The following is a 27,241-nucleotide window of genomic DNA, read 5'->3' on the forward strand; positions in this document are numbered from 1 at the left end:
TGCAGTAAGGGAGGTTTAGATCGGACATTAGGAAAAAATTCCTAACTGTCAGGGTGGTCAAATATTGGAATAAATTGCCAAGGGAGGTGGTGGAATCTCCCTCTCTGGAGATATTTAAGAACAGGTTAGATAGACATCTGTCAGGGATGGTGTAGACGGAGCTTGGTCCTGCCTTGAGGGCGGGGGGCTGGACTCGATGACCTCTCGAGGTCCCTTCCAGTCCTATGATTCTAAGGTGACTGAGCAACAAAGAGGATCGATTTTGAAAATAATTTTCGAGGAATCATATACTACATTCTAACAATGCAAGAGAAAAGAGCTTTGCCGCTGGAAGTTGTATCAAACAGACAGACTTATGCCTGATGCTTTATTCCATTTGTGATGCTTTACAAAGTGATCAGCACCATAACCAATGGGCAGTATGAACACGCAGTAAGCGTGAAAGCTCTCTACTGGGGGTAGTCCATTGTAACCTCTGACTGTTCCTTTGATGTCTAAGCCCTTCTTTTAAGTCTAATATTTTCAATGTGTTTCATGTTTACAAAGCAGAAAGTAATTTTTATTCATGCAATCTTTTTTCTCCCAGAATTAAGTATAGTTCACGAGTTATAGTCCTGGACATCTGGTTGCTGCATCATTAAACCTACAAAATTATTTTACTTTTCGGCCAGATGGTTACCATCAGCAATAAGATCAGAAATACTGATTTTTTACAGCTATTTGCTTTTTTGACTGCTGCTGCACAGTGGTGGATGTTTTCAGAGAACTATCCACAATGACTCCAAGATCTCTCTCTCTCTCTCGAGTAGTTTTAGCTAAATTAGTCCCTATCATTTTGTCTATACACTTGGAATTATTTTTTCCAATGTAAATTACTTTACATTTATTAACATTAAATTTTATTTGCAGTTTTGTTGTCCAATCACTTAGTTTGGTGAGATCTTTTTGAAGCTCTTCACAGTCAGCTTCGGATTACCTATCTTGAGCAGTCTGGTCTCATCTGCAAATTTTGCCACCTCACTGTTACCCCTTTCTCTAGATCATTTATAAATAAGTGGAATAGGATTCCCACTAAACAAACACCCTACCTAAAATCGTAGTTCATCCATTTTTAGTTAATGAGAAAGTAGACAAAAAATTCAGACTGTGGCATCACTGTGTGCATCCCTCAGCTCCTGGTCCGTGTGCTCACTTTACTCCAAATGCCTCTAAAGGAATGGTGGAATTAACAAGAGAAGGGGGAAGGAATGAGCTGCTCCTTCAATTCCTTGCCCAACTTCCTTAGGCTGCCATCAACCCAGGGATTTTTGCTGCTTTCCTTTCTCCACCACTATGCTAGCAAACCTGCTAGGCTCCCCCATGCAACCCACATCAGGGCTGCATGCCATTCGTTGAGCAGCACTGACCTCTGTTCATTTTATTGCAGGTTATGTTGGTACAAGAGAGGAATACTTCATTGCATTACACTCGCTGTTTTCCCCAAGGCTGTTTACCTTGTCACGGGTGCAGATATGCTTCTTGCTTTTCACTTCACAGACACGAGCAAATTTAAGGAAGCGCTTATAATCGAAATTATTCTGGATTCCTAAGTGATGGCAATCCCTAGAAGTTTTCCAGAGAGAATGAGTTAAACATTCAATAGTGAAATCTTATTTAAAATAAAAGCAGAAGTATTGGGCACTTGTTTTGTTTGTATATAATAAAACTAAGATCAGGAAAATTTGTACCTGGCAAAGTAATCCCATTTGTCAACATCAATGCCATTTCTTTTGTTAGCCACTATCTCATAAAGGAAGCTTTTCTCTTCTCGTCGACCACGGTATGGCCACTGGAAAACCAGAACAGCTTATTTAGAATAGCTTATTTCACAGTGTGTTTATAGACCTCAGGAAGAATTTTGATTTTGCCCATGACAGTATGGATAAATACATCAAAACTACTGATTTAATGAAGAAAATCTGACAAAAACAACTAACTTCCAGAAACTGAACTTACAACACTAGTATCTAGGGCTGGTGTTCAAGCAGCAAACTCTCATAAAATGATTAAATGGCCCAAGGAAAGCAGGGTACAAGAGTGCTTAAGTTGCAAGCTGTACCAGAATTAAAGAAAATCTGCAGTTTTAAGCCACTCAATAGAACTTTATAGTGATGGCAGTTTGTGTTCTCGCTGGCACCTCCAAGCTCAGACACAAGCTGCCAACCATAAGGAGGGGAGAGAGATTCTTGCTGTGCTGCTCAAAATGCCAGGCATGACTCTTTTGAAACATTTGCACCCCTCAGTCCTGGTTCGCTCCAAAGTCAGCCATTACCAAGCACTGGAAAAAATCAAAGAATGTCAGTTACAGGCAGTCCCCGGGTTACGTACAAGATAGGGACGGTAGGTTTGTTCTTAAGTTGAATTTGTATGTAAGTCGGAACTGGTACATATTGTAGGGGAAACTCTAGCCAAACATTTTTTTTAGTTTTGGATAGCATAGGGAAAGGTTAACTCCCCTCTAATGTTTGTTTTGCTGTCTGTTCCCCTGCTCAGAAGATTTCACATCTATTTCTGTCCCTGTGACAAACTCAGGACTAAAGGAGTAACTCATCAAATACCAAACAGCTCTGCACCATGCTTTGAGCTAATAGCTTTATTTCCACACACCACCCAGGGTTCTAGGAGGAGGGTCCTTTTTTTGCTAACACAATGAGGCCAGCACTTCGTTTGTTTTGGTGGAGTCTTTGTTTGCCCAGGGAGCCCAGCATGTATAGGGGGAGGAGGGGTGGAGAGGCTGCTTTTGTCTGCTGTTCGGCAGCCTGTTGCTCAGGGGAGGGGGCAGCCTGTTGCTGGCAGGGGGGGAGGGGGCAGGCGTGCAGGATGCGAGGCCGCGGGGGGGGGGCAGCGGGCGTGGGGAGGCACTTTTCCTCTGCCTGGCAGCTCTGCGGGATCCCTGTCCCTGTGGCCAGCTGCTGCAGGCAGAGGCCAGTTGGAGCCGGCCGAAGAGGAGGAGAAGGTGGATTCTAGGACCCAGGTGAGCGAGCCCCGGGACGCTGCTGCGCTCTGGGAGCCCGGCATGTATAGAGGGGAGGAGGGGCAGAGAGGCTGCTTTTGTCTGTTCGGCAGCCTGTTGCTCGGGGGAGGGGGCAGCCTGTTGCTGGCAGGAGGGTGGGGGGGGCAGCGGGCGTGGGGAGGCACTTTTCCTCTGCCCGGCAGCTCTGCGGGACCCCAGTCGGAGCCGGCCCGAGGAGGAGGAGGATCCTAGGACCCAGGTGAGCGAGCCCCGGGAATGCTGCTGCGCATGTGCGGGAGTTGCCTCACCCCGTTCGTATCTAGGGATCCGACGTAAGTCGGATCCACGTAAGTCGGGGACTGCCTGTATTGTAAGATGTATGGTCCGTGCACGTTAATGCTTCTCATGAGTTTAACCAAATACTACCTTCCATGAAAAAGTAAACACAACCAACAAATATTTTGCTTTTATGTTGCCTATTTATCAGTCTTCCCTACTTAGAATATGAGCTCTGTGGGGCAGGCTGCAGTGTCTATACACTGCATTGTATTTAAAGGTAAGGATGTTAAGGACTAGTCGATTAGTCTGTCAACTAGTCGATTCTTCTCCTCTCCCTCCCCCCGCTGCCTCTGAAATAGAGGCAGCAAAGGGGGGGCAAAGGGGTACTTCAAAGTGGCAGCGCCACACAGCTGAGCTGGGGATCACGGTGTGGCGCCGTCACTTTGAAACCCCAAGGCGGTGTTTCAAAGGGGCAGCCGCCGCACACCTGATTCATGGTTCAGCTGTGCGGCGCTGGCCCTTTAAAACACCAAAGCATGGAGCCCAAGGTCAGCTGGGGACTCCGGGCTCCACAGCTGCACCTTTGAAATACAGAGGCCTTGGCATTTCAAAGGGGCAGCACCGCACAGCTAAGCCAGAGACTCCCCAGCTGATCCCGGGCTCCGTGGCTTTAAAATGCACAAGAGCACCTGCTGGGGACTCTTGTACATTTCAAAGCAGGCAGCTGCATACAGCCCGGAGTCAGCGGGACTTCCCACTGGACCCAGGCTGTACGCGGAGTTCTGCACTCCTCCTTTGAAAGATACAAGAGCCCACTGGGAGTGAGGAAGTGCCTATCGACTAGAGGAGTAGTCAATGGAAATTCCATCGACTAGTCAATTAACCACATTTTAACATCCCTATTCTGTACGCTCTTGAAGATGGTGACCAAAAGGAAACTTGATGAGATCGTGATTGGGAGCCAATGGAGGGATTTGAAGAAGGAAGTGATATGATTAAATTAGTCAGGGAAGGAGAGTGTACAATTATTCATTTTCATAATCCGGTGATTATGAAATCATAGTCTGTCGCAGGTGTGATCCGAGGCCGGGGAGACCTCGACATGTGAGTGCCATCACTGTCCCCTTACGCAGGGTAGGGGGGAGGACCAGGGACCCCACCTGTGGTCCTTGCTGACCATGGAGCACAGCAATCTGTGCATGTGCCATGCCACCCTGGGCATGTGGCCCCAGCTGGCTGCCACACAGGGGCCCTGGCCTGTTACCCACACACATGTATATATGAAGGCACATGACATGCTCTTGACCCCAGGGAGGGACACTGAGCAGTGCCCTACCTCCACAAGGCCCCTCTACACAGAAGCAGGGCACATCTCCTCCCCCCGCCCCACTATATACAGCACAGGGGCCAGCTCACACTTTGGGGATAGCAGGACATGATAGTGCAGGGGCCTGCCATCTTTGCCTTGCAGAGGGGGGCTGGGCTTCACCCACTGTGTCCCTAGGGAGAACTGACCATTTCTCATGTTTCTCCATAGCTGCAGCACCTGAGAGTGCAGGGCGCACCACCTCACCCAGGATATCCTCCTGCACCCGGGCCCTCAGCAGGTAGACCTGGAACCAGGAGTACCACCAGCAGCAGCACCTGGGGCTCCTGCGAAGGCAGGTCTGCTGCCAGGAGCACTGGGCGGGAGAGCTTGCGGGAGCTGCTCGACCAGGGCTGTGCCATCTGCAACCACCTGCAGACCCTGGTGCAGAGATTGGTGCCTGCTGCCGCTCCAGCCCTTGCAGCCACCCCACTATCCATACCCGCTCCCGTAACGCCCCCTCCACCACGATGCAGACCCTGCCGAGCTTGGCATTAAAGGCCTGTTGGTAGGAGTTGAGGAGTCCCGTGTAGGGCTTCATGAGCGAGGGTTGCAGAGGGTAGGCCACATCCCCCACCAGGCACATGGGCATGTCCATGTTCCTGACCCTGATGTGGCGGTCGGGGAAGAAAGTCCCGGCATGCAGCCTCTGGCACACAGAGGAGTTGCGGTACACCCATTCCTCGTGTGCTTTGCTGGACCAGCCCACGTTGATGTCTACGAACTGGCCCCGGTGGTCTGACACAGCCTGCAGGATGACTGAGAAGTATCCCTTCCGGTTGATGCAGAGGGAGGCCTTGTGGTCCGAGGCATGGATGGGGACGTGAGTCCTGTCGATTGCCCCCTCGCAGTTGGGGAAGCCCAGGGCACCAAACCCCTCGATCACCGCCTCCAAACCAGTGAGGCAGATGACTCTGCAGAGCAGCACTCTACTGATGGCCTTGACCACCTGCAGAGGGACACACAAAACCACCAAGAGTCACTGGGGTGCCAGGGAGTGCTCCTTCCCCGCCACTGCCCCGTGCCCCCACTCCAAGGAGCAACCCCCCCTGCAATCCTGGCCAGCAGGGGCAGGCCGTAGTGCAGCTGGGACCGATCAAACCCTCCCGGGGAGGGGACTTTCACCACATCCCCCCCTTTTCCCTAGGGCAGCCCATCCCCTCCTCTCACACCCCCACTCCTGGCACAGTGGCTGGAGATTGCCATACCTGCATGAGCACTGCTCTGACAGCGGATCTCCCCACGTCAAACTGGTTCCCCATGGACTGGTAGCTCTCTGGTGTGGAGAGCTTCCAGAGGGCGATGGCCACACGCTTGTGGAGGGGAATGGCGGGCCTCGTGCGCGTGTTCCATTGCCACAGAGCAGGGGCAAGCCACTCACAGAGCTCAAGGAAGGTGTCCTTCATCCTGCAGTTCTGGGTCCATTGTTGGTCTCCCCAGCGCTCCAGGGACGATGTGATCCCACCAGTCGCTCCTGGTGTTGATGCTAGATGTGGCGGGGCACACTGGCGTCCGGGCACTGCTGCTGCTCCTCTGCAGGCCCCAGGGGGGTCGGGAAGAGGGCCTGGGCTGTAGCAGATGCTGCCAGGCAGTCTCCAGCAATTGCACAGCCAGGCTTGCAGCAACATGTCCAAAATGAGCATCAGAGTGCCCAGGGATGGCTCTAGCTCCATGGTGCCAAGTGCTGAGGTGTCCCGAGTCAGGGCAACCAAAGCAGACAGAAAGAAACACTCTTTGGTGTCCCTCGGCGAGGTAGGCAAGCAAGCAGGGAAAGCTGAGAACCAGCTGTCCAGGAGGGTCCCTTTAAGCACAATCCTCAGCCTCAGGCAGCAGCCACACAAAGCAACTACTGACCTGATGCCCTGCTGGAACCAGTTTCAGCTGCCCTTAAATGCGATTCAGCGTCCAATCAGTGTGGGCGCGCTATTTCGAAATCCATTTTGTATGTAGTCACATTATTCTGAAATAACTTATTTTTAATTAACTATTTCAAAATGAGATATTTCGAAATAACGCTGTAGTGTAGAAATACCCAGAGGTACAAAAGCCTCCGCTGGGGCTCTTGTGCCTTTCAAAGGAGGAATGCGGAACTCCGCATGCAGCCTAGGGCCAGCGGGAAGTCCTACCGACTCCGAGCTGCACGCAGGTGCCTGTTTTGAAAAGTACAAGAGTCCTCAGCAGGGGCTCTTGTGCATTTCAAAGCCAAGGAGCCCGGGGTCAGCAGGGGACTCCCCAGCTGACTCCAGATTCCACATGGCATTTCAGCGGAACCTGCGATCAGCTGAGGACTCCCCAGCTGACCCTGGTTCTGGGGAAATGCCACGTGGAGCTCTGGGCTCCATGGCTGCCCTTTTGAAATGTGGAGGCAGCGTTTCAAAGGGGCAGCTGCTGCACAGCTGATCCCCGCTCAGCTGTGTGACACTGCCGCTTTGAAGCACACCTACCCCCCCTTTGCTGCCTCTCTCTCACAGAAGCATCAGGAGGGGGCAGGGGGAAGAGAGGAATCGACTAGTCAACAGATGCTTATTGGATAGTTTGGCTAGTCCTGAACATCCTTAGTACAGAATACTGCCCCTTGCTCTCGTCAAGTGTCTTCTGCTCCATACTCCCAGCCTTGGCAGTCAACTTCTCATTCAACTACCTCCTTGTGGCTCCCCGTGCAAGATGCAATTACAAGCTCATCAACAAGACCCCTAACTTGTCCAGATGTAAGTTCCCACTGTAGACCAAAGTCAAAGTTGTAGACCATGAAAAAGTTGATTTGTATACAACGGCCTCATTTCCTTTCCTGGTAAAGATCTTCTTGTCATTCTGGCCTTAGGTTTTGAGCTTCTTGGAGCAGGGATTGAACTTTGAAGGTTTAAGTGCCTAGCACTATCAACCAATCCACCAACTAACAACCCACTAACAACAATGCACTCTTGAGATGCCTGAATGGATTGTGCTCCAAGTAATACTTTAGCACCTTGTACCCTGGGCCCTTTACTCCATTCACCTGAAGAAGTGGGTTGTGCCCACGAAAGCTCATGACACTATCTACATTTTTTGTTAGCCTCAAAGGTGCTGCAGAACTGTTTGTGGGGTTTTTATTAAAGTTTTTTCTCCAAACTTAAGTACCTGAAAGTATGCCACAAACAACACAGATAATCTTAAATTGAGACTAGCAGCAAAATATTTTTATTTCAATTAAAATGAAGAGCATTTAAAATAACTTCCACAGAACTGGCAAATTGACTTACCAAACCCCGACGTGGGGTTGTATCCAGGGGTCCCCCTATTTGTTCCTTGATGAAATCCATATCTTCTTTCAGGACAAGACCATAATCTTCCATGACTTTTTCTAGCCCATTGGAAGTAATGAGGTGTTCAAACATCTCAACAGAAGCCGTTTCATGCTGCAGAAAGCGTACATATGTATGTCACTTTATCAAAACACGTAAGCTGCTATCAGACTTCGCCAAAATCAAGTATCAGAGCTGGGACCAAACGAGCTTCAAGTACTTGTTTTAGCCACTGAACCAGGCTCTCTTCAGGAAATGCAAAAGTTAAGGTTCTTATAATGCATGCATATCAAATTTTGATTACTGGGCTATTAAGCTTGCATTTTAATATCCAGTGGATTCAATGGTGGGAAAGTTGCTTACTAAGGAAGTTAACTTTGATACTGACCAACTTCATTTATACTCCATAACAAGTTCATGCATCTGAGGAAGTGGGTTCTAGCCCACCAAAGCTGATGCCCAAATAAATTTACTTTTTAAGATGCCACAGGGATTCCTTGCTGTTTTTGCTGAAACAGACTAACACAGCTACTCTGATATGCAAGTTTTCTGTCTACTTCTCATGTACTGGCACAATGAGGATTACAAAGGATATAGGGGAACATTTGTTGCATTTTTTTAAATCCAAACAATACTAGAAAACCTGTGTATTTTTTTAAATTAAAACCTACATTTTAACAGCCTTTTACCTTTTTACATTAGATTTCTGTTTTAAAATAAAATCCAAAATAAGATTGAAAAGAAATTATTACTGTCTACAGTTATTGATTTATGCCTATAAAAATCTGGGTTCTGGGGAACGCTACCCCATATACATTAAGAAACTGTGTCAACTTGAAAATGGTCACTTTAAAAAGCAAACTTAAACAATGATTGGTTAGTAAAATTATACTAAAATAATTGTTTAGGGTATAGCTAAACAGGACTCAAGTTTCACTATATAAATTAAGGTCCAAGAAGACAAGCAAGTAGAAAAAAGGAGGAAAAGGAAAAGGAAGACCAAGAAGGAGGAGGGAAGACCTGGAGAACTCACCCCCAAGATACAGCCTAAGACCAGAGCTGCCAGGACTCCACTGCACGACTATGACATGCAGGAGCTAAGATCCAGAGAGAATGACCTTGCCTGGCCAACAGGGCAAGTCTGCATCTGAAGAAGTGGGCTGTGCCCACTAAAGCTCATGGTACCATCTACATGTTTCATTAATCTATAAAGTGCTACCAGACCATTTGTTGTTTTTTTCTGTATCAGGATTGAGGAGCATGACACTGTGTGCTCTGTTCTGCTTGCTTGGGAAATGTCAATAGATAGAGACTAAGAATATTACTGTGTGAGGCTCTTTCAACGGCAAAAGACCCTGCAAACCTGCAGGAAGTTACGCCCTGAGCCCTAGGAATTGGGCGTGTAAACTAACAGGGTTGTACCTGGAGCCCTAGGAATTGGGTAAAGGCGTGCATCCCTAAACTGCTGAAGGGATAGAGAAATTTGATTTGTGCAGGTAACACCTGGGGTTAATAACCACTGGTGCAGTTTATTTACAGGCTTCTTCCTACCACCATTTCACTTGACCCTTCACTGTCTGCAGGCAGGTGAGAGGGAAGAGTTACATCCCTGCCTTTTCCCTTTCTGCTCCCTCCTCAGTTTCCTTCCCCTAAAGCTTTTATTCAGCTCAAGCCCAGGTAGGCAGCAGCTGCCTCTGCTTTCCCAATTAGGGCCATGTTCCCTCCAGTCAGCTCTCGCTTATTCCCCTACAAGGGAGATGGCATAACAAGGGCTGAATCAGCAACCCTGTGCCCAGTCACAGCCTTCCTGAGCCCCTCTGAACATTTTATGACCTGTCCAAGTTTTTTTGTTTTGTTTTTTTAATTTCCTCATCCCCCCATTGCACAAGAGTCAGAGTGCATGTGCATGAGCAGCAGGGTCTCAGCTCTCTTACACACAGGTCAGGCAGACAGCTGGTGCAAATAACTACCCCCACTGCTCCTCTAGCCCAGGGTCACATGCAGAAAGCAGTCAGGAGTGCATGCAAAGAAAAGAGAAAATTCCTTCTGCTCTTGCCCCGCTTGAGTATTAGGAGACAGAATAAAAAGAACAAGCATATTACCATGATGGGAAGAGAGAAAGCTTTTCTGAAATTTAACCATGGTCAATATGCTTGTCACTCATTAGAACACTGCTCACAAAAGCAGGCTATATTGGCTGCCCATATCCTGAAAGGTGAATTACCTTTTCCTTTCAAAAAAGTGGAATATTTTTCTTGTATATTGTTCTCTGTGTAAAATATTTACCTTCCATTTCAGTCCTGGGCGAGCAAGTGGAATAAATCTTCCATCAAACATGTGTGAAAATGGTCCATGACCTTAAAGATAAAGAGTGTACAGGGTTAAGCTGAAACATGTTTGTCAGCAAAAACATGTCGGAACTGTGTGAATTTGTGTTCTCTCACTTCATTGTACAGCTCTTCACAGAACTAGAGTACAAGAGTCTAATTAAATATCATCTAGTGTGACGGGTGCAGTCTCAGAAGATCCCTTGGGACTGTTCCCTGGTGTACCGATCATGCCACTGACACTCGTGTTCAAGATCTCTGGAGCCTCACACCACCCTGTCCTGCTGGGCCCAATTCCCTGGTCTCCCCCAGAGAAGACACAGAGGAGGGGTAACATCCCCCCGAAGAGCAATACTGAAACTAAACTACTTCAGCTCTGGGAGAACGCAGTTCTAGGGCACAGCGCTCAGGAAGCCAAGCCCCCACAGGGATCAGAACCGCAAATCTATCAGTCTTTCAAGTACAACTGAGCTCACAGGAAATGTTCTGTGTCAGCAACGCAATGGATGGAGCAGCACAAAATGTAAAGTGGCATTAAACAGCTGGAAAGGGGCAGTCTGTTCCTTAACCACTTTCACTTTAAAATGTTACTAGATGAATCAGAAGGGGTGCAGTGTTATAGCCATGTTGATCCCAGAATACGAAGACAGACAAGATAGGGGAGATAAACCTTTCATTGGACTCTGTTGGTGAGAGATCCAAGCTTTGGAGCTCACATAGTTCTTCTGCAGGTCACTGCAGAGCTCCATGTAAATTTGTCTCATTCACCAAGAGGTAGACAGAGGGAAAGGGCCTTGGGGTGCTTGCTCTTGTTTTTTATAGTTCCAGTCACCCTCCTGAAAAATATTTCCACAAAACGTCTATGTGAAAGGATGTTCCCTGATGGGGTTTTTTCCACCTGTGTGAGTTTTCTTAGTATTCCCCTCCAGCTTGCACTTAAATGCAAATTAAGGCAAGTATTCCTTCCTTTAGCACAGAGCTGTGAGATTTAGAACAGGTCTTCATATCACACAGGTGAATCTTATCACTTCATTGTGATGGTGTATTTCATATTCTTTATGGAAATAGGCTTCGGAATGGGAATGTGCTTTATGCAGAATTTTTCATTAACAGTATAATTGGAAAGCTTGCAATCCTCTGAATGCATATTTTCTATTTGTATGTATGTACCATGTCTATACATCCAAAATTAGGAGTCTTGACTGTAGATTTATCATCAATGTGTTTATGCTGGGGAAAGCCTATTTTCAGCCCATCAGGAACAACAATGAAGTTACACAGAGCTAATAGCCCATTAGCAAGAGACAATTGAGTGGAGTAGAACATATCACCTGATGCTGCAATCCATCTCAAATTTTGTACTTTTCCATAGAGGTGTTATGGAATTGAACAAAAGCTGCCCACCCTCGAGAAATGCTATATAAGACAAGTCAACAATGGGGGTCTTCAGCTGACTTTTCAGACTGCCTCACCACCCCAAAAAGGTGTGTGAAAACACCTGATACAGAAGGACTGTAATGACAGAGGTGGAGAGGAACTGCTGGACCCAGATCAGAAAGGACATCCCTGGCCAGAGAGGAACTTTGCCTGAAGTATGAACTAGGGCGAGAAATTATGATTTGTAAAAATTTCTCTTCTTGTATTAGGCTTAGCTGGCATGTTTTGTTTTATTTTGCTTAGTAGCTTTCTTTGATCAGTCTGCTATCACGTGTAACCACTTAAATCTTACTTTTTATACATAATAAAATCAATTATTAAACCAGTGCAAATAATGGTTAAAGAGGCAAGAGCTGTGCTTCTCTTCTATAGATAATTTAGAGCATGTCTGTGTGTCTGTTTGTCCATTTATTCAAGAACTCCTCCTAAACTGTAAGAGCAAGGACCACCAAATTTGGGGTGCAGCTTCCTCTTATCATAACTTAATTCAAGGTCTGGGTTTGGTTGTGCCTGGAAAACAGGAAGTGCAGAGAATGGGACTGTTTTCAGTAACATGGAAAAGAAGGGGGCAGAGAGCAGAGGGGCACAGAGAAGAGGGAGTGGGGAATGTGACTACTGGAGGCAGCTGCAGCACAAAAGAGTGGCCAGCAGGGTTGGGGCTCCGCCATTTGCCTGACTCCAGACCAAGTAAGGAGGCCTCTGCCCCAAACCCGGAGCCTGCCTCCTCCCACAGGGAGACCCTGCAGACCCTGATAGAGGAGGGTGCAGCCCTGAGAACTTGTCCCTCCTCAGACAGCCTGCAGGCTGTGGAGGGGCCACTGGAGGGCAGGGCCAGCCTGCAGAACACCAGCCCTTCCCAAACAGACTACAAGACAGGGTGGCCACCCCCCATGCAAGCCTCCCTCCCGCAGAGCAGCTGCAGGCCAGGGGCTGCCCCTTCCCTCTCCCCACCTTGACAGGCTGCAGGCCTGGAGCTGGCCCCCAACAAGCTGCAGGCTGGGGGAGGAGAAGCCAGCTGGAGGCCAGGGCCAGCCCACAGAGCTCTAATCCCCACCCAATAAGTGCGTAGACCTGGATCCCCCACTCCAGAGAGCATAACCCCAGCCCCTCAGGAGCGCTGCTGGCCAGGGACCACTACGACAGCCCCCTAAGAGGAGCTGCGCCAGAGCAGCACCACCCTTACTACCACAGGCAGCCCCGGTAAGCCTCTTCCCCCCACCTCCCTGCCCCACGTCCTGCGCGTCCCAACTGCCTTGACTTCTGCACCCTCACCTCCTTCCCCATAAGCCCTCCACCTCCTTCCTCCTGCCCTTAGGCCACCACCCCCGCCTTAAACCCACCCCCCCACACACACTTCCCAACCCTTCTTACCACAAAATCCTCACTCTAGCCTTCATTTTTTAAAGATACAATCATTGAAATAAAGGCACACTTCATTTACTCCCTCCCCCCCACAAAAAAACCCAAAAAACTCAAAAAACAGAAAAACAACTTCAGTTAAAGACCTGAGCAATGCCAGGTACATTATTGATAAAGGGGGCAAACAAGTCATGTGCTTGCTCTGTAAAAACTTAAGAGTCAGACAGATTTATTTGTGGCCCTAGTCCCCCTGGGTGTCAAGTCCCATTGAGCCTTCCCAGAGCTGAGCTGCTCTCACTGTCGGTGTTCTCTGCTGTAGGCTGAGACCCCAACTCTGTGCCATTGCTAGAGGAAACCAGAGGGTCTGATTCAACAGGACAGAGTGGTAGAGCACCCGTCATCAAGTGACAGTCTCGGGGGAAATCTCTGTGACTGAACCAGTCACATTCACAGATAGGGTTGCCACACCTTTTATCAAGACAATACCTAAGCAAATTATGAGTTTTTAAATCATCCACATACCTTGTCCTAAGATTATCACAAAAGCGTGTAATATATGGCTCTATTCCATCACACCCAGAACCACTTAAGCTACCAAACAATTGCTTTGAAGAGCTACTTACCCAAATCATGACAAAGTCCAGCAATCTGGACACAGAGAATATCTCGCTGGCTTATCTCCAACTCTGGCTGTCTTTCATGTAATGCCCGGACCAGACATCCTGCTAGATAGCCTACCCTGTTCCAGGTAGAAAATTGGAGATCAAGTTAATTTCAGACTAGAGAAACTTGCAAATTCAATTCTCCCTTTGGTACTGTCTTTGCCGGGCCCTCTGTGGGGCTGGAGCAGAACTTTGCTCCCCTCCAGCACTAGGGATGTAATAGTCTAGTCAATTAACCAATAAGCAAAAGCTTTTGCTTATCGGTTAATGCTATAGACTACACGCATCCCACTCCCCCTCGCCAGTACATTTTTAGTAGGCTGACCAGCAGCCTGGCTCACTCCTGGATCGGGGACCTACCCCTGCTGCGGCTCTGTATTTAAATTGTATTAGGAGCCAGATGGGGAGGCAGGCCAGCTCAGTTTCAGCTCATGCCAGGTCCAGGAGCTCAGACCCCCCCTCTGGACAGGCAACAGCATGGGGAGATAGGCAGCCGGTCCACGAGGGGAGCTGGTTTTTAAACTGGCTCCCCTCATGGACCAGCTCCCGCCTGGCATCCCACGCTGCTGCTTCTGATGCAGAGGCAGCAGCACGGGGTAGCAGGAGGCTCCTCGGGAGTGGGGCCAGAGTGCACTGGCTGATGCTCCCACCCCTAGGGACTGTAGAATAGTCGAGTAATGATAAGAATTCATGAGGTTAACTGACTATTCAATTAACCTATTTTTAACATCCCTATACAGCAGCTACCAGTTAACGGGGAAAGAGTAAGCATCACCTGTTTAGAGTGATTCTTACCACTAACTGGTTAATCTTTTCCAGCCCTATTACCAAGGTCATTTTCCTCTTGTAACTCCAACACAAACCCTTCAAATAGCTTCCTTCACCAGTACAAAGTCAAACACCTTTTGCTCATTTTCAAGGCCCTGCACAAGCTTGCTCCTGCTTCTCTCTCTGCCCTTATTTCCTTCAACTCCTCCCACCCTCAGACACACACTGAAAGGCTACGTCTACACTGGCCCCTTCTTCGGAAGGGGCATGCTAATTTTGAAAGTGGGAATAGGGAAATCCGCGGGGGATTTAAATATCCCCCACGGATTTAAATAAACATGTCCGCCGCTTTTTTTCCAGCTTGGGGAAGTAGGAATAAGAGATCCTCCAGAATAGGGCTTTATTCCGGAGGATCGGGCCAGTCTAGATGCTTTTTTTCCGGCTTTTCCCCAAGCCGGAAAGAAAGCGGCGGACATGTTTATTTAAATCCGCGGGGGATATTTAACCCCCCCGCGGATTTCCCTATCCCCACTTTCAAAATTAGCATGCCCCTTCCGAAGAAGGGGCCAGTGTAGACGTAGCCAAATTGTTTACACCAGGAGTCCATCCACTCAGTACCGTGACAGTGGCCAGTAACCATATGCCATTTAGGATTAGAAAAAGACATCACTGGACACCTATGGATTATCCTGATTATGGAAGTTCCTTCCAAACACAATGAGTTATTGATTGTCTTACACCATGGAACATGAATTTTATCCCTTATTTTTAATCCTACTTTAGGCAACTGTAGATGTTCATTATCCACAGAATACTTAACCATTTTAATCTCTTGACCCTAGTTATGTATTGTGGCAATAAGTTTTATAGGTTAATTATGCATTATACAAGAATATTTCTTTTTATCAACTTTAAGTTGGTCATTAAATAATGCATCTTCTACCTTCTCTACACTTAATTATTACCTCTATCTTATTCGGTCATCTCTAAACGGAGCAGTACCATCACCTTTTTTGCTGTCAGACAATTGTTTGTCAACGCCTTTAGTAATTTTTGTTGCACACCTCTGGGAACAAACATCAAGTAACTATTCAAACAATGTATCCTCGTTGTCTAAAATGCACATTTTAAGTTCCAACTTCACACTATATGCCAGACCAGCGCTACAGTCACACCACACTGGGGGGGAAAGGAAGATAGCTCTTGGCAGAGAAAGCAAAATGGAGATTTATATGCACAAGAATATTTCCTTACCCCAAAGAATGCTCAAAGCGGTTGTGTGATGCTCCTGGGAAAACATAGTAAGTGCCTCCCAGCTGTTTAATATATCGCAGGCGCTGAAATTGAGGAGTGTCAATGATTCGAACGAGGAGAGGATGTATTTCAATATGCCCATGAATAGGATCATTAAAAACCTAGAAAATGTCAATGTAATTGAAAGTATGGTTTAACAATATGAGCTACAAAAGGGAAAGATTGTCTTTCCTTTCCTTTTTTTTTTTTTTTTTTTTTTTTAAAAAAGGACATTAAAATTCAGTTCTTGTCTATCCTGGAAAATGGTGTAGAACTGGAGAACAGGGAAGTTATGACATTAAAAGGACTTAGAACTAAAAACAGAGGGTAAGAGATTTCAAGCCAGCTATCTTAAAATCTTTTTCTACAACAGAAAGCAGCAAAAAAATGCAGCTCCAACTTAAGTTTCTTGTAGATGACCTTTAAGTAAGATTATACATTTTAGAAACATTTGAGTTATGAATTAAAAGATATAAATTTAAATTGATACTTTCTAAATCTGGGCATTCATTCCAGCATGAAAGAACAAGGCAAAGAATTATGATTTAAGGACAGGAGATTGAAGCAACAAAAATTACTACTATCTAATTTCAGTATCTGTGTACAACCACCTTTTCAGTATTCACTGTAGATGTGCCTTCTATGACAGTACTAAATGGGGACCTACAGGTCCAAAAACCTACTTCACCTACTGGAAAGGACTCAGCTTCACAACACCATTGCAAGTTCAGAAACACGTCACTATTAAGAACTGCTATTGCTATCTTCCTTTGCCTGTTTTCACATCACAAATATTGTTTTTCCAACAATATAGTACCTTGAGTCTTTATGTAAATGTACTTAAAACAGTTTCTCAAATGTCACCAAAGGGAGAAAAAAAACCGAGTCCCATTTTAAAAGCAGAAATAAGATCCTGAGTGTTGATCAACATGATATTATAGAATCATAGAATACTAGAACTGGAAGGGACTTCAAGAGATCATCAAGTCCAGTCCCCTATCCTGATAGCACAACCAAACACCATCTAGATCATCCCTGAAAGATGTCTATCCAAACTGCTCTTAAATATTTCCAGAGATGGATATTCCACAACCTCCCTGGGCAATTTAGTCCAGCGCTTAACCATCCTGACCGTTAGGAAGTTTTTCCTAATGTCCAACCTAAACCTCCCTTGCTGCAATTTAAGCTCATGGCTTTTTCTCCTATCATCAGAGGCCAAGGAGAACAATTTTTCCTCCCTCCTCCTTGTAACACTTTTAGATACAGGCAGTCCCCGGGTTACGTACAAGATAGGGACTGTAGATTTGTTCTTAAGTTGAATTTGTATGTAAGTCGGACTGGTACATATTGTAGGGGAAACTCTAGCCAAACATTTCTCCAGAGCTCAGTTTTATTCTCCCACACCTCACTTCCCTCAGTCCTTTATTCTCAAGCTGAGGTGTCTGCTGAGAAAAGCTGCTCCACGTCTCCCTGGTCTGCTGGGGGGGTAGGGGGGGGTCGCTAGCTTCGCGTCTCCCTAGTCTGCTGGGGGGAAGCAGCTAGTGCTGGGTTGCCTCACCCGGTTTGAAAGTAGGGATCCGATGTAAGTCGGATCCATGTAACCCGGGGACTGCCTGTACTTGAAAAATGCTATCATGTCCCCTCAGTCTTCCCTCATAGTTCATGTTTTCTAGACTTTTAATCGTTTGTCTTGCTCTTCTCTGGACCTGCTCCAATTTCTCCACATCTTTCTTGAAACATGGCACTCAGAACTGGACACAATACTCCAACTGAGGCCTAATCAGTGCAGAGTAGAGCGGAAGAATGACTTCTCGTGTCTTGCTCACAACACTCTTATTCTATTACTGCTTCCCAGAATCATGTTTGCTTTTTTTGCAGAAGTGTCACACTGACTCATGTTTAACTTGTTGTTCACTCTGATCCCTAGCTCTCTTTTTGCAGTACTCCTTTCTAGACGGTTGCTTCCCATTCTGCGTGAAACTAATTGTTCCTTCCTAAGTGGAGCACTGCACTTATGCTTACCTTCATTATGTCAGCATGATTTTGTTCTAGCTTTTGTAGGCAAACAAGCAATTTCAGTCTCAAGTCCAACGGTCTAGAAATATCAAGAAGATTTGAAGGTTACTGTAAATTGAAAAACAAAGTAACTAGGCTGCCAAGTAATTAAACAAATTAATCGTGATTAATTGCTCTGTCAGTAAAAGCTCTGCTATCCAGTACTCAAGTGACCAGAAAGCTCAGTGAACTGGCATTTCTAATATCTCCCAATACAAGCCTTCAATCAAATAACCGGGACTTGCATACTGCTCAGGAAGTCATGCACTTGCAAATCTTGCACTCTGCAGAAGAGAAGTAAAGAAGCTGAAATCAATGATTTATTCAAAAAAAACCGCTTCCAGGGTGTGCCATAGGGACACTACAGATTCAGCCCAATCTGCTACACTTTATGCATCTGCAATATCTGATGTTGATAATGATGACTGAGGCACTAGATGATCCTCAAGAGCCTTCTGAATCAAAGAAAGATTAAACTATGTGCAGTATAATTTGAACATTATTTTTACCGATCTGGGTGTATGCCATGTGCTCCCCATAGTCATATGTAGCATCGTAAACTAACCTCCAGTATAGAAAACTTTACCAGTATACACCTAAGTGCTTCAAGAAACCACCACACTTTGCAGTGCAGTGTAACTACTGAACTGGTGAGTACCTGTTTGCTATTTTATACTTTATTAATTTTATTTATTTTAGTTCTTTAGAAATTGGTATTCCATTGGTAAAGTATAATGCTCACTTAACCAGAATACTTGATTAACCAGCACTCCTCAATCCCACCAACATGCTCAAACCATGTCTGACGAAGTGGGTCTTTACCCACGAAAGCTTATGCTCCAATAAATCTGTTAGTCTATAAGGTACCACAGGACTTCTTGTTGTTTATGCAGATTCAGACTAACATGGCTACCCCTCTGATACTTGTCACCAGGCTCATAGGTTAACCATACAAACAGTTAAGCTTTTACACCCGTAGTATAGACTGTGGCATTAATAGAACTACCTGGCCCCCCGACTCCTTCCAACACCCTATCTCACCATGCTACATACAGCTAGTAACGGGCATCTCAGAGATGCTGAGGAAATTGGGAAGGGGTTGGGAGATATATGCTAGTTGGTAACAAATTAGAGCCGTGGTCACCAACCCGCCGCTCACAATCAACTGGTCGATCACGAGGCCTCGACCAGTCAATCGTGAGGCATTTGGGCACCCCCACCCCCCAGAAGCCCCACTACCTACCTCTAGTGTAGTGCCGGCTTCCCGCCGGGTGGACATAAGTCCTGTCTGAAGCCCGTGTCACTTCCGGGGGTTCCGGAAGTGCGCAAGCTGCTCCCCTCCCACAGCTCTGTTGCGTGCTGGGGGAGGGGGCGTCGGCCCCAGGGGAGAAGTGCAGCGGCTTCCCTGCGCTGCCAGCACTGGAGGGGTGAGTTGAGCGCAGGGGTTTCCCTGCGCTGCGGGAGTGGGGGTTGGCCCCGGGGTTTGGCCGCACTGCGGGAGGGGAGGGGGTTGGCTGGGCCAGGCCGCACCGCGGGTGTGGGGTTTGGCCCAGGGGCTGGCGCCCGCGGGGGTTGACTGTGCTGCGGGAGGGGAGGAGAGGGGGTTGGCCGGGCCGGGTCGGGTCACGCTGCAGGAGGGGGGGTTTGACCCCGGGGCATGCGCCCGCAGGGGTTGGCCATGCTGCAGGAGGGGGTTGGCCACGCTGCGCCGCGGGAGAGGGTTTTGGCCCCGTGGCAGGCGCCCACAGGGGTTGGCCGTGCCGGGGGAGGAGGGGTTGCCCCCAGGGGCAGGCTCCCGTAGGGGTTTGGCCCCGGAGCAGGCACATGCAGGGTTTCCCTGCGCCGCCAGGGGGGTGGGTCGGGCCCGGAGGAGGCGGAATGTGCTGGCTTCCCTCGGGGGCGGGGGGGGGGGTAAGAATCCTGGGAGGAGGCAGATGCAGGGGACTCTCTGCTGCCACTGGCACCCCACCCCCTGTCCCCACTCCCCTGTCCCCACTGGCACCCTGTCCTCAGCTGCAGAAACCTGTTCTCCTTCCAGCACTCTGTTCCCTCTCCCCTGCCCCCAGCCGCAGAACTCTGTCCCCACAAAATGTATAATTATAAATGCTTCATTTTAGATTTCAATAGCATGAATAAAAAAGACCATTTCATAACTATAAACACATGATTTTAATTGTATATATTGCATAATTTAAAAATAAGCTGTTTATCAGAGTGTGTAAGGGCTGGGGATAGCAAGTGATGGACAGGAGGAGAATAAAGAGGGCGGGGCTTCAAGGAAGGGGCAGGGCAATAGATCTTTGTCTGTTCTGAGATTTAAAAAGTGATCTTGGGTATAAAAAGGTTGGAGACCACTGAATTAGAGTGTATCCCAACATCCACTTGGAGTCTCTGCATGGACAGTGCTTGACCAACTAGCAACTCTCCCAAGGTGATCAATAGTTTAAATATCTTTCTAATTGCTTTCATTTTCTGAACACCAACACCAGTTAAAGGTCTATGGAACGAAGTTCTCCCCTCATCGGAAGCATGAGGGTTTGGAAAAAGAACAGCAAGTGGATGATTAGATTCATGTGACATTCCAAAGTTACATTAGGAATGAATTTCAGGTGGAAGTGAAGACGACTTCTCTTTATGAGAAAAGAGCTTGCTCACCCTTCCACCTGATATGATGGTGACCAAGAAGGCAACTGTCATTGAGAGGTGGGTCACAGAACACATGGCTTATGGTCTGAAGGGAGTTCTGGTGAGAAATGAAAATTGTGATCCCTATTGAGATGCTGTTTTTATCATTGGTGGAAAAGTTTTAAGAAGTCCCTTCAGAAATCAAGTTACCTTAGGTGGAGTAAAAATAGCATGCACTGGCCCTTACGCTATATGGTGAAAGGTGGTGATTTCTGTGAGGGGATCCACAGGGAACTAAATGATAGACCTAACATTTTACAGGTAAGTAGATAATCTAAAATAAAAGACTCTGGAGATAACCTATGCTGTTGTGATCAAGAGGAAAAATATTTTCATTTGGATGAACAGCATCTCCATCTTGGAAGAATCTTTTCTGTTTTGGTTGAGGAGGATTGAACTGCAACTAAACACAAGCGCTCTATGGCCACTGCCATTCAAATATCAGGCCCTGAATTATAAAGCATGTGGGTTAGGGTGCCTGGTTACACCACTATATTCCACCAGCACATCTGGAAATGGTTGGGTATTGATGGGTGGAGAAGGTTAAATATTGAGGAGGTCCAAAAGACAGATCTATTTTGGCCACCTGGGTGTGATGAAGATGACCCCAGTATTATGACAAATGTTTCATAGGATTTGTGGTATTAGTAGAATGGGAGGGAAGGCATATCTGAGGTGACCCATTCAGGGTAGCTAAAGCATTGCCCTTTGAGCCTTGGCCTGAGCTGCTCTGAAGCAGCAAGGGCAGTTTCTTCTTCATGTATAAGACAGATATCTAAAGACTGGATGCCCCACTGCAGGATTCAGGACGGAATCATGACTCTCCCATTTGTAGTCTGAGGAAAAGCATCTGCTGAGATTGCTAGAGATTTCTGCACCTCGGTAGATACACTGATGACAAGATTATGTGGTTTCCGATTCATCACTTCCAAAAGGCTGGTTGTCTTGTTCCCCATTTATGTAGAAGACAGTCATCATGTTGTCCAACATTGCCTGGATAGGTCAGGATTGGATGAGTAGACAGAATGCATTGCAGGCCTGATGGACTACACTTAATTATGGTAAGTGAAACTGCATCCTGGCCTTCCAAAGGGACCTTGGACTCCTCAGCCTAAGGAGACATCAGCAAAGATAGCTGGTTCAGGTGTAGGTGTGGGGGAAGGAATTCCCACCCAAACTTCTTCAGATTTGCCCAGCAAGTGAAACAGGCCATAACCCTGGCCTGAATTGTTACTCTAACATTGATATTGTCTCTGGTGAGCAGATGCACTAAAGCCAGGTGTACAGGCAGCAGAAATGGACCCTGGCAAATGGTGTTCAATGGATACATGAGGCCATGCTGCCTAGAAGGGAAAGGCAGATCCTGACTGTAGTCTGAGGATGACCTGTTATATCAAATTGCTTATTGACTAGAGCTTCTTGATTGGGCTCTAGCTGCAGTCAAGACCAGAGTTGGTCCAATTAAATCTGTGGTCTTTGTAAGAGTCAAAGTTGACTTTTCGTATTTGATACAGATTCCCAAGGTAATGGTCTTGCTCGAGGAACAGTTGTGAGATAAGCATCTCATGTCCAGAGCCACAAACCACATGCCTTCTTTTAAACGGGAAATTCCTGATACCCATCTGACTGGGTGGCATTTTACACTTTCAGATGTTAAATTGGCTTAGATCAGAAATAGATCATGATCCTCTGTTCTCTTTGGGAACTAGAATCTGTTTTATTGACATTGAAGTGGAACTCGTTTTAGTCTCTGCTCCAGTGAGGACGGATAGATATATCCTTGCGTGTACTGGCTCCCAGTTGCCCTCCCCCCCCCCCGTGCAGCTTCCTTTGATACAAAGGCAGCAGCGAAGGAGTCAGCGAAGGAGTGGGGGGCAAGGGGCAGCTCCTCCCTGCATGTAAATGTGTAACTGCTGAAATTTTCACACAAACAAACATTTTAACTTCCCCAGTACCAGTTCATCCATTACCCATTCACATCCCAAATGTACAGTTGGGATTGTACTTTCCCATGTACATTATACTGAATTTATCAACATTCAATTTCATCTTCCATTTTCTTGCCCAGTCACCTAGCTTTGAAAGATCCTTTTGTAGCGTTTCACAGTCTGCCAGGGCCTCAACTATCATGAGTAGTTTTATATCAACTGCAAGTTTTGCCATCTCACTGTGTACCCCTTTTTCAAGATCACTGATGAATAAACATGTCGAACAGGACTGGTCCCAGAACAGACCCCCGACAGACACAGCCATTTACTTGTCTCCATTCTGAATGCTGACCATTTATTCCTAGACCCGTGGGTGTGATTTGCGTACGTGCTGAGCACAACTGAAACTGCAGTCACTGAGAGTTAAGCGTTGAACATACTAATTCCTAGTTCTCTGAAAAATCAGGTCTTAAGTATCTCAAGTTCGACACTCAAAATTAGTGGACAGTTTTGACTTTAATTTCTCTGCCCCCATCTCTATAAGACCAACTCTTCACCTCAGAAGTGTGTTGTGAAAATCAGTATTTGCGCATAAGGCAGATAATGTAGAGATAAGCACCAGAGAAAAGCCCATTGGGAAGTTAATAATTCCATCTTGAGACTAAGATTTAAGAGTACACAGTAAATAAAGCCTGGAGCCATGAACTGAGCAAGAAAAAAACCTGAAAATTACAGTCCACAGAAAATGAGTGCAGCGTGACCACCTGTAAAAGTTAAACTGAACTGATTAGCATCACACAGGGACTGTGTGGCAGTTCAGGAATAGAATCCAATTCTCCAGGGCAGCACCTCTGCACTGAACCATACACGTGAAATACACCAGCATCCACAACTCTTGATAATATATATGCAACTACAGATTAACAATCCAAATTATGCTCTAGTTACCTCCCTTGTGCTTAGTTAACCTCTCTTCCCTGTAAATGGTTTTGACATCTCTTTTCTAATAGTTCGGAAAGTTACATATTCTGCCATCAGGGGCAGCCCCTGCATGAGACACGGGGGTTTGCTATAGCCCAAACTGGCTGGAGCGGCACCCCCTGCCCACCTCCCCTTTAATCAGGGACCTGATTAAACAATACATTTAACCCGTTAACCAGTTAAACTGGATTTTACATCCCTAATCCTCAGTTTTTAGCTCTGTTTAAACAACTGGCTTATATATCTCTTTTCAAATAATTACAGCTCCTATTTTTGATCAAGTCGTTTTTTACAAAATACACACTTTCACACATCTCTCCAAACATATCAAGGTGTTTCACTTATAACAGGTTGTCAGCCTTGACATGAATAGCTGAAATTACACAATAGCAAAAAAGAGGTGAGCTAACAAAGACAACATACTAAAATATCATGCCACAGAAATCAAGGACAACATTTGCAGTCAATCAAGTGATGACGACTTGTCTTTCCCAAGATGTATTATTAAAGTTTGGTTAGTTTCAGTGAAGGTCAGTACCAACAGATCCTTTATACCCATGTTTCTCAACCAGTGGTACGAGTACCCCTTAGGGGTACTTGAGAGAAGTCTGGGGGGGGGGGTACATCAACACAACTGTAACTTGGACAAAACTGAATTTGTTTTAAGTTTTACAGTGCTTTATTATTTTTGTACTTTTTATACCCAAAAAAGTAATTGCCCGCCTGGCTACGATTAAGCTGTTTAAACAAATGTGTTGCAATAGTAGAAAAAAATTGTGTGTCTGAAAACCTGTAGGTACTGGGGGGTACTTACACATTTTTTTTTTTAAAGGGGTACTTTATTTAAAAAAAAAAAAAAAAAGGTTGAGAAACATTGCTTTATACCACCACATTCACAACTTGTTTTTATTTAAGACATAGGCAAAGCCTTGGACACTTCAAGAAACAGCAAGTCCCAAGTTATTAAATAACCAAAATTTCTCACACAGGAACCACTCTAAAAAATTTAGTAAAAGTTGTTCTTACCCAACTCCTAAGTCTTTAAGTTCAGATTTAGTGAGGTAAGGCAACACTGCTCCGGTTATCTGATTTTCTGAGGAGTGAAAGGAATAACTTTTATGTCTAGGCTTTCCCCTACGTATTTAAGTTGCTGAAATATTTCATATAGAAGTATTTTAGCACTGTTATCTTTACCACTTCATTTTAGCTTACTTAAATTTTAGACCCTTATCCAACCTCCCCTCCTTCCCACCATGTGACTGCACCACCCGGAGCACTACAGATGTCCAGAACTGCAGCCATGCCACCCAGACCATCAGGCCCAGGCACTAGGGGAGCTGAGGCTTTGAGGGATGGGTGGCAGAAGGGAAGGCATAAGCCCCCACAAGCTTGCTGCACTGCCCAATAGTTGGTTTGGCACCTCCTTCCAAAGCAGCTCTGACCCAGCCTGCCTAGAGGAGCTTGCGGGGCAGACTGAAGGGTTCAACGGGCCATACTTTGCCCACTACTGATTTAAGTGGGCAAACAAAAAACACCCTGTACATATATTGTTTTTGCTTTCCAAAAATATGTAATTAACTATCACCTTTCCTCAACTGCCCCCCCAACCACTCATTGTATATTGGTTGTTTTAATGCAACATGTTTCTTGGAGAGGAATTAGATCCTGAGGAGGCAAAGGAAATGAAGCGGGTGAGCGGGAGCTCTGCAGACTCAGGATGTTAATTGACTAGTTGAGTGGTCAATGGCACATCCACCCACTAGTCACGGGCACTTCCGCACTCCCCCGTTCATACTCCAGAGCGCTCCTGCGCCTTCCAACGGCGGGGTGCGGACTCAGCCCGGGCCAGTGGCAAGTCTAGTGCCCCCGGCTGCACGCCAGTGCGGATCCGAACTGCACAAGAGTCCCCCTGACCCATGCTATGGGCTCCCCTGCCCCGGGAAGCCGGGGGGGGGGGGGGGGGAGCAGGCGGCATGCCCGGGGGGGGGGGGGCAGGGAGCCGGGGGGGGAGCAGGCGGCATGCCCGGGGGGGCCGCAGGGAGCCGGGGGGGGAGCAGGCGGCATGCCCGGGGGGGACAGGAGCCGGGGGGGAGCAGGCGGCATGCCCGGGGGGGGCGGGGGAGCCGGGGGGGGGGAGCAGGCGGCATGCCCGGGGGGGGCAGGGAGCCGGGGGGGGAGCAGGCGGCATGCCCGGGGGGGGAGCAGGCGGCATACCCGGGGGGGGGCGCCGCAGGGGGGGAGCAGGCGGCATGCCCGGGGGGGGCGCCGCAGGGAGCTGGGGGGGGGAGCAGGCGGCATGCCCGGGGGGGGGGGGGCCGCCGGGGGGGAGCAGGCGGCATGCCCGGGGGGGGGCGCCGCAGGGAGCCGGGGGGGGGGGGGAGCAGGCGGCATGCCCGGGGGGGGCAGGGAGCCGGGGGGGGGGGGGGGAGCAGGCGGCATGCCCGGGGGGGGGGGCCGCCGGGAGGGGGGGGGAGGGCAGGCGGCATGCCCGGGGGGGGGCGCCGCAGGGAGCCGGGGGGGGGGGGAGCAGGCGGCATGCCCGGGGGGGGGCGCCGCAGGGAGCCGGGGGGGGGGAGCAGGCGGCATGCCCGGGGGGGGGCGCCGCAGGGAGCCGGGGGGGGAGCAGGCGGCATGCCCGGGGGGGGCGCCGCAGGGAGCCGGGGGGGGGGGAGCAGGCGGCATGCCCGGGGGGGGCGCCGCAGGGAGCCGGGGGGGGGGGGAGCAGGCGGCATGCCCGGGGGGGGGGCCGCAGGGAGCCGGGGGGGGAGCAGGCGGCATGCCCGGGGGGGGGGCGCCGCAGGGAGCCGGGGGGGAAAGAAGGCGGCATGCCCGGGGGGGGGGCGCCGCAGGGAGCCGGGGGTGGAGCAGGCGGCATGCCCGCGGGGGGGGGGGCAGGGAGCCGGGGGGTGGAGCAGGCGGCATGCCCGGGAGGGGCAGGGAGCCGGGGGGGAGCAAGCGGCATGCCCGGGGGGGCAGGGAGCCGGGGGGGGAGCAGGCGGCATGCCCGGGGGGGCAGGGAGCCGGGGGGGGAGCAGGCGGCATGCCCGGGGGGGGCTGCAGGGAGCCGGCGGGGGCCGCAGGGAGCCGGGGGGGGCCGCAGGGAGCCGGGGCATGCCCGGAGGGAGCAGGGAGCCGGGGGGGGAGCAGGCGGCATGCCCGGGGGGGGGGGGCGCAGAGCCCAGCCCGGCGCTCGCCCGCGGCTCCTCCCCCCAGCGCGGCGGCGGGGCGGGCAGCCCCCCCGGAGGAGCTCGCCCCGGCTCGCAGACCCCGGTACCTCGCACGCGGCGCAGCAGGCCGGGCTCGCCGAAGCCGCTGCGGCAGAGGAAGTCGCAGACCTGCTCGGTGTCCCAGCGGCGCGGGGGGGGCCCGGGCGGGAGCGCGGGGGGGGCCCAGGCCGGGGCCCGCTTCTCGGGGGTGCGGAGCCCATCGGGGGGGCTGCCGGGCCGAGCCCGCTTGGCGACGCCGCCCGCCCCGGCCTCGCTCTGGCTCCGGCTCAGCATCGACCCGGCTCCACCGCCGCCGCGCAGGCGCGCTCGCTCGTGCCCACCAGGCCGGCCGGGGGCGGGCCCCGCTGGCTCCGCCCACACCCGCCCCGCTCAGTGGCCGCGGCTTCCGCCTGTCTCAGCGCGGGGGCGGGGCAAGGCGGCCGGAGCCGCCGCTGCCTTCGGAAGGCGGGAAAGTCACTGACTCCCCCCCCAACCGACACCCCGTCACCGACACCCCAACCAATACCTCAGTCACTGACCCCCCCAACCGACACCCTTTCACCGACACCCCAACCAATACCTCAGTCACTGCCCCCCCAACCGACACCCCGTCACCGACACC

At 49.0% G+C, this 27,241-nt stretch overlaps 1 protein-coding gene across 4 annotated transcripts in view; it reads right to left on the reverse strand.

Annotated features, from left to right (window-relative positions):
• SAMHD1 (SAM and HD domain containing deoxynucleoside triphosphate triphosphohydrolase 1) overlaps positions 1-26,979 on the reverse strand; it is a 46,780-nt gene extending 19,801 nt beyond the window's left edge. Inside the window, exons 1-9 of one of the 4 annotated variants that reach the window (XM_089769635.1) lie at positions 26,688-26,958; positions 24,440-24,506; positions 17,787-17,859; positions 15,726-15,886; positions 13,665-13,780; positions 10,205-10,275; positions 7,877-8,032; positions 1,728-1,828; positions 1,494-1,602 (exon numbers count right to left, since the gene is read on the reverse strand). In XM_089769635.1, coding sequence (XP_089625761.1) covers positions 1,494-1,602; positions 1,728-1,828; positions 7,877-8,032; positions 10,205-10,275; positions 13,665-13,780; positions 15,726-15,886; positions 17,787-17,859; positions 24,440-24,506; positions 26,688-26,913 — 1,080 coding nt within the window. In that variant the 5' untranslated portion in view covers positions 26,914-26,958. The other 3 variants (XM_075901481.2, XM_075901479.2, XM_075901480.2) reach the window with 3 other exon arrangements.
• Between the last annotated feature and the right edge of the window lie 262 nt (positions 26,980-27,241).

The sequence above is a fragment of the Pelodiscus sinensis genome, chromosome 17, assembly GCF_052426305.1.
Source record: "Pelodiscus sinensis isolate ZL-2025 chromosome 17, ASM5242630v1, whole genome shotgun sequence".
In the NCBI taxonomy this organism is placed as follows: Eukaryota; Metazoa; Chordata; order Testudines; family Trionychidae; genus Pelodiscus; species Pelodiscus sinensis.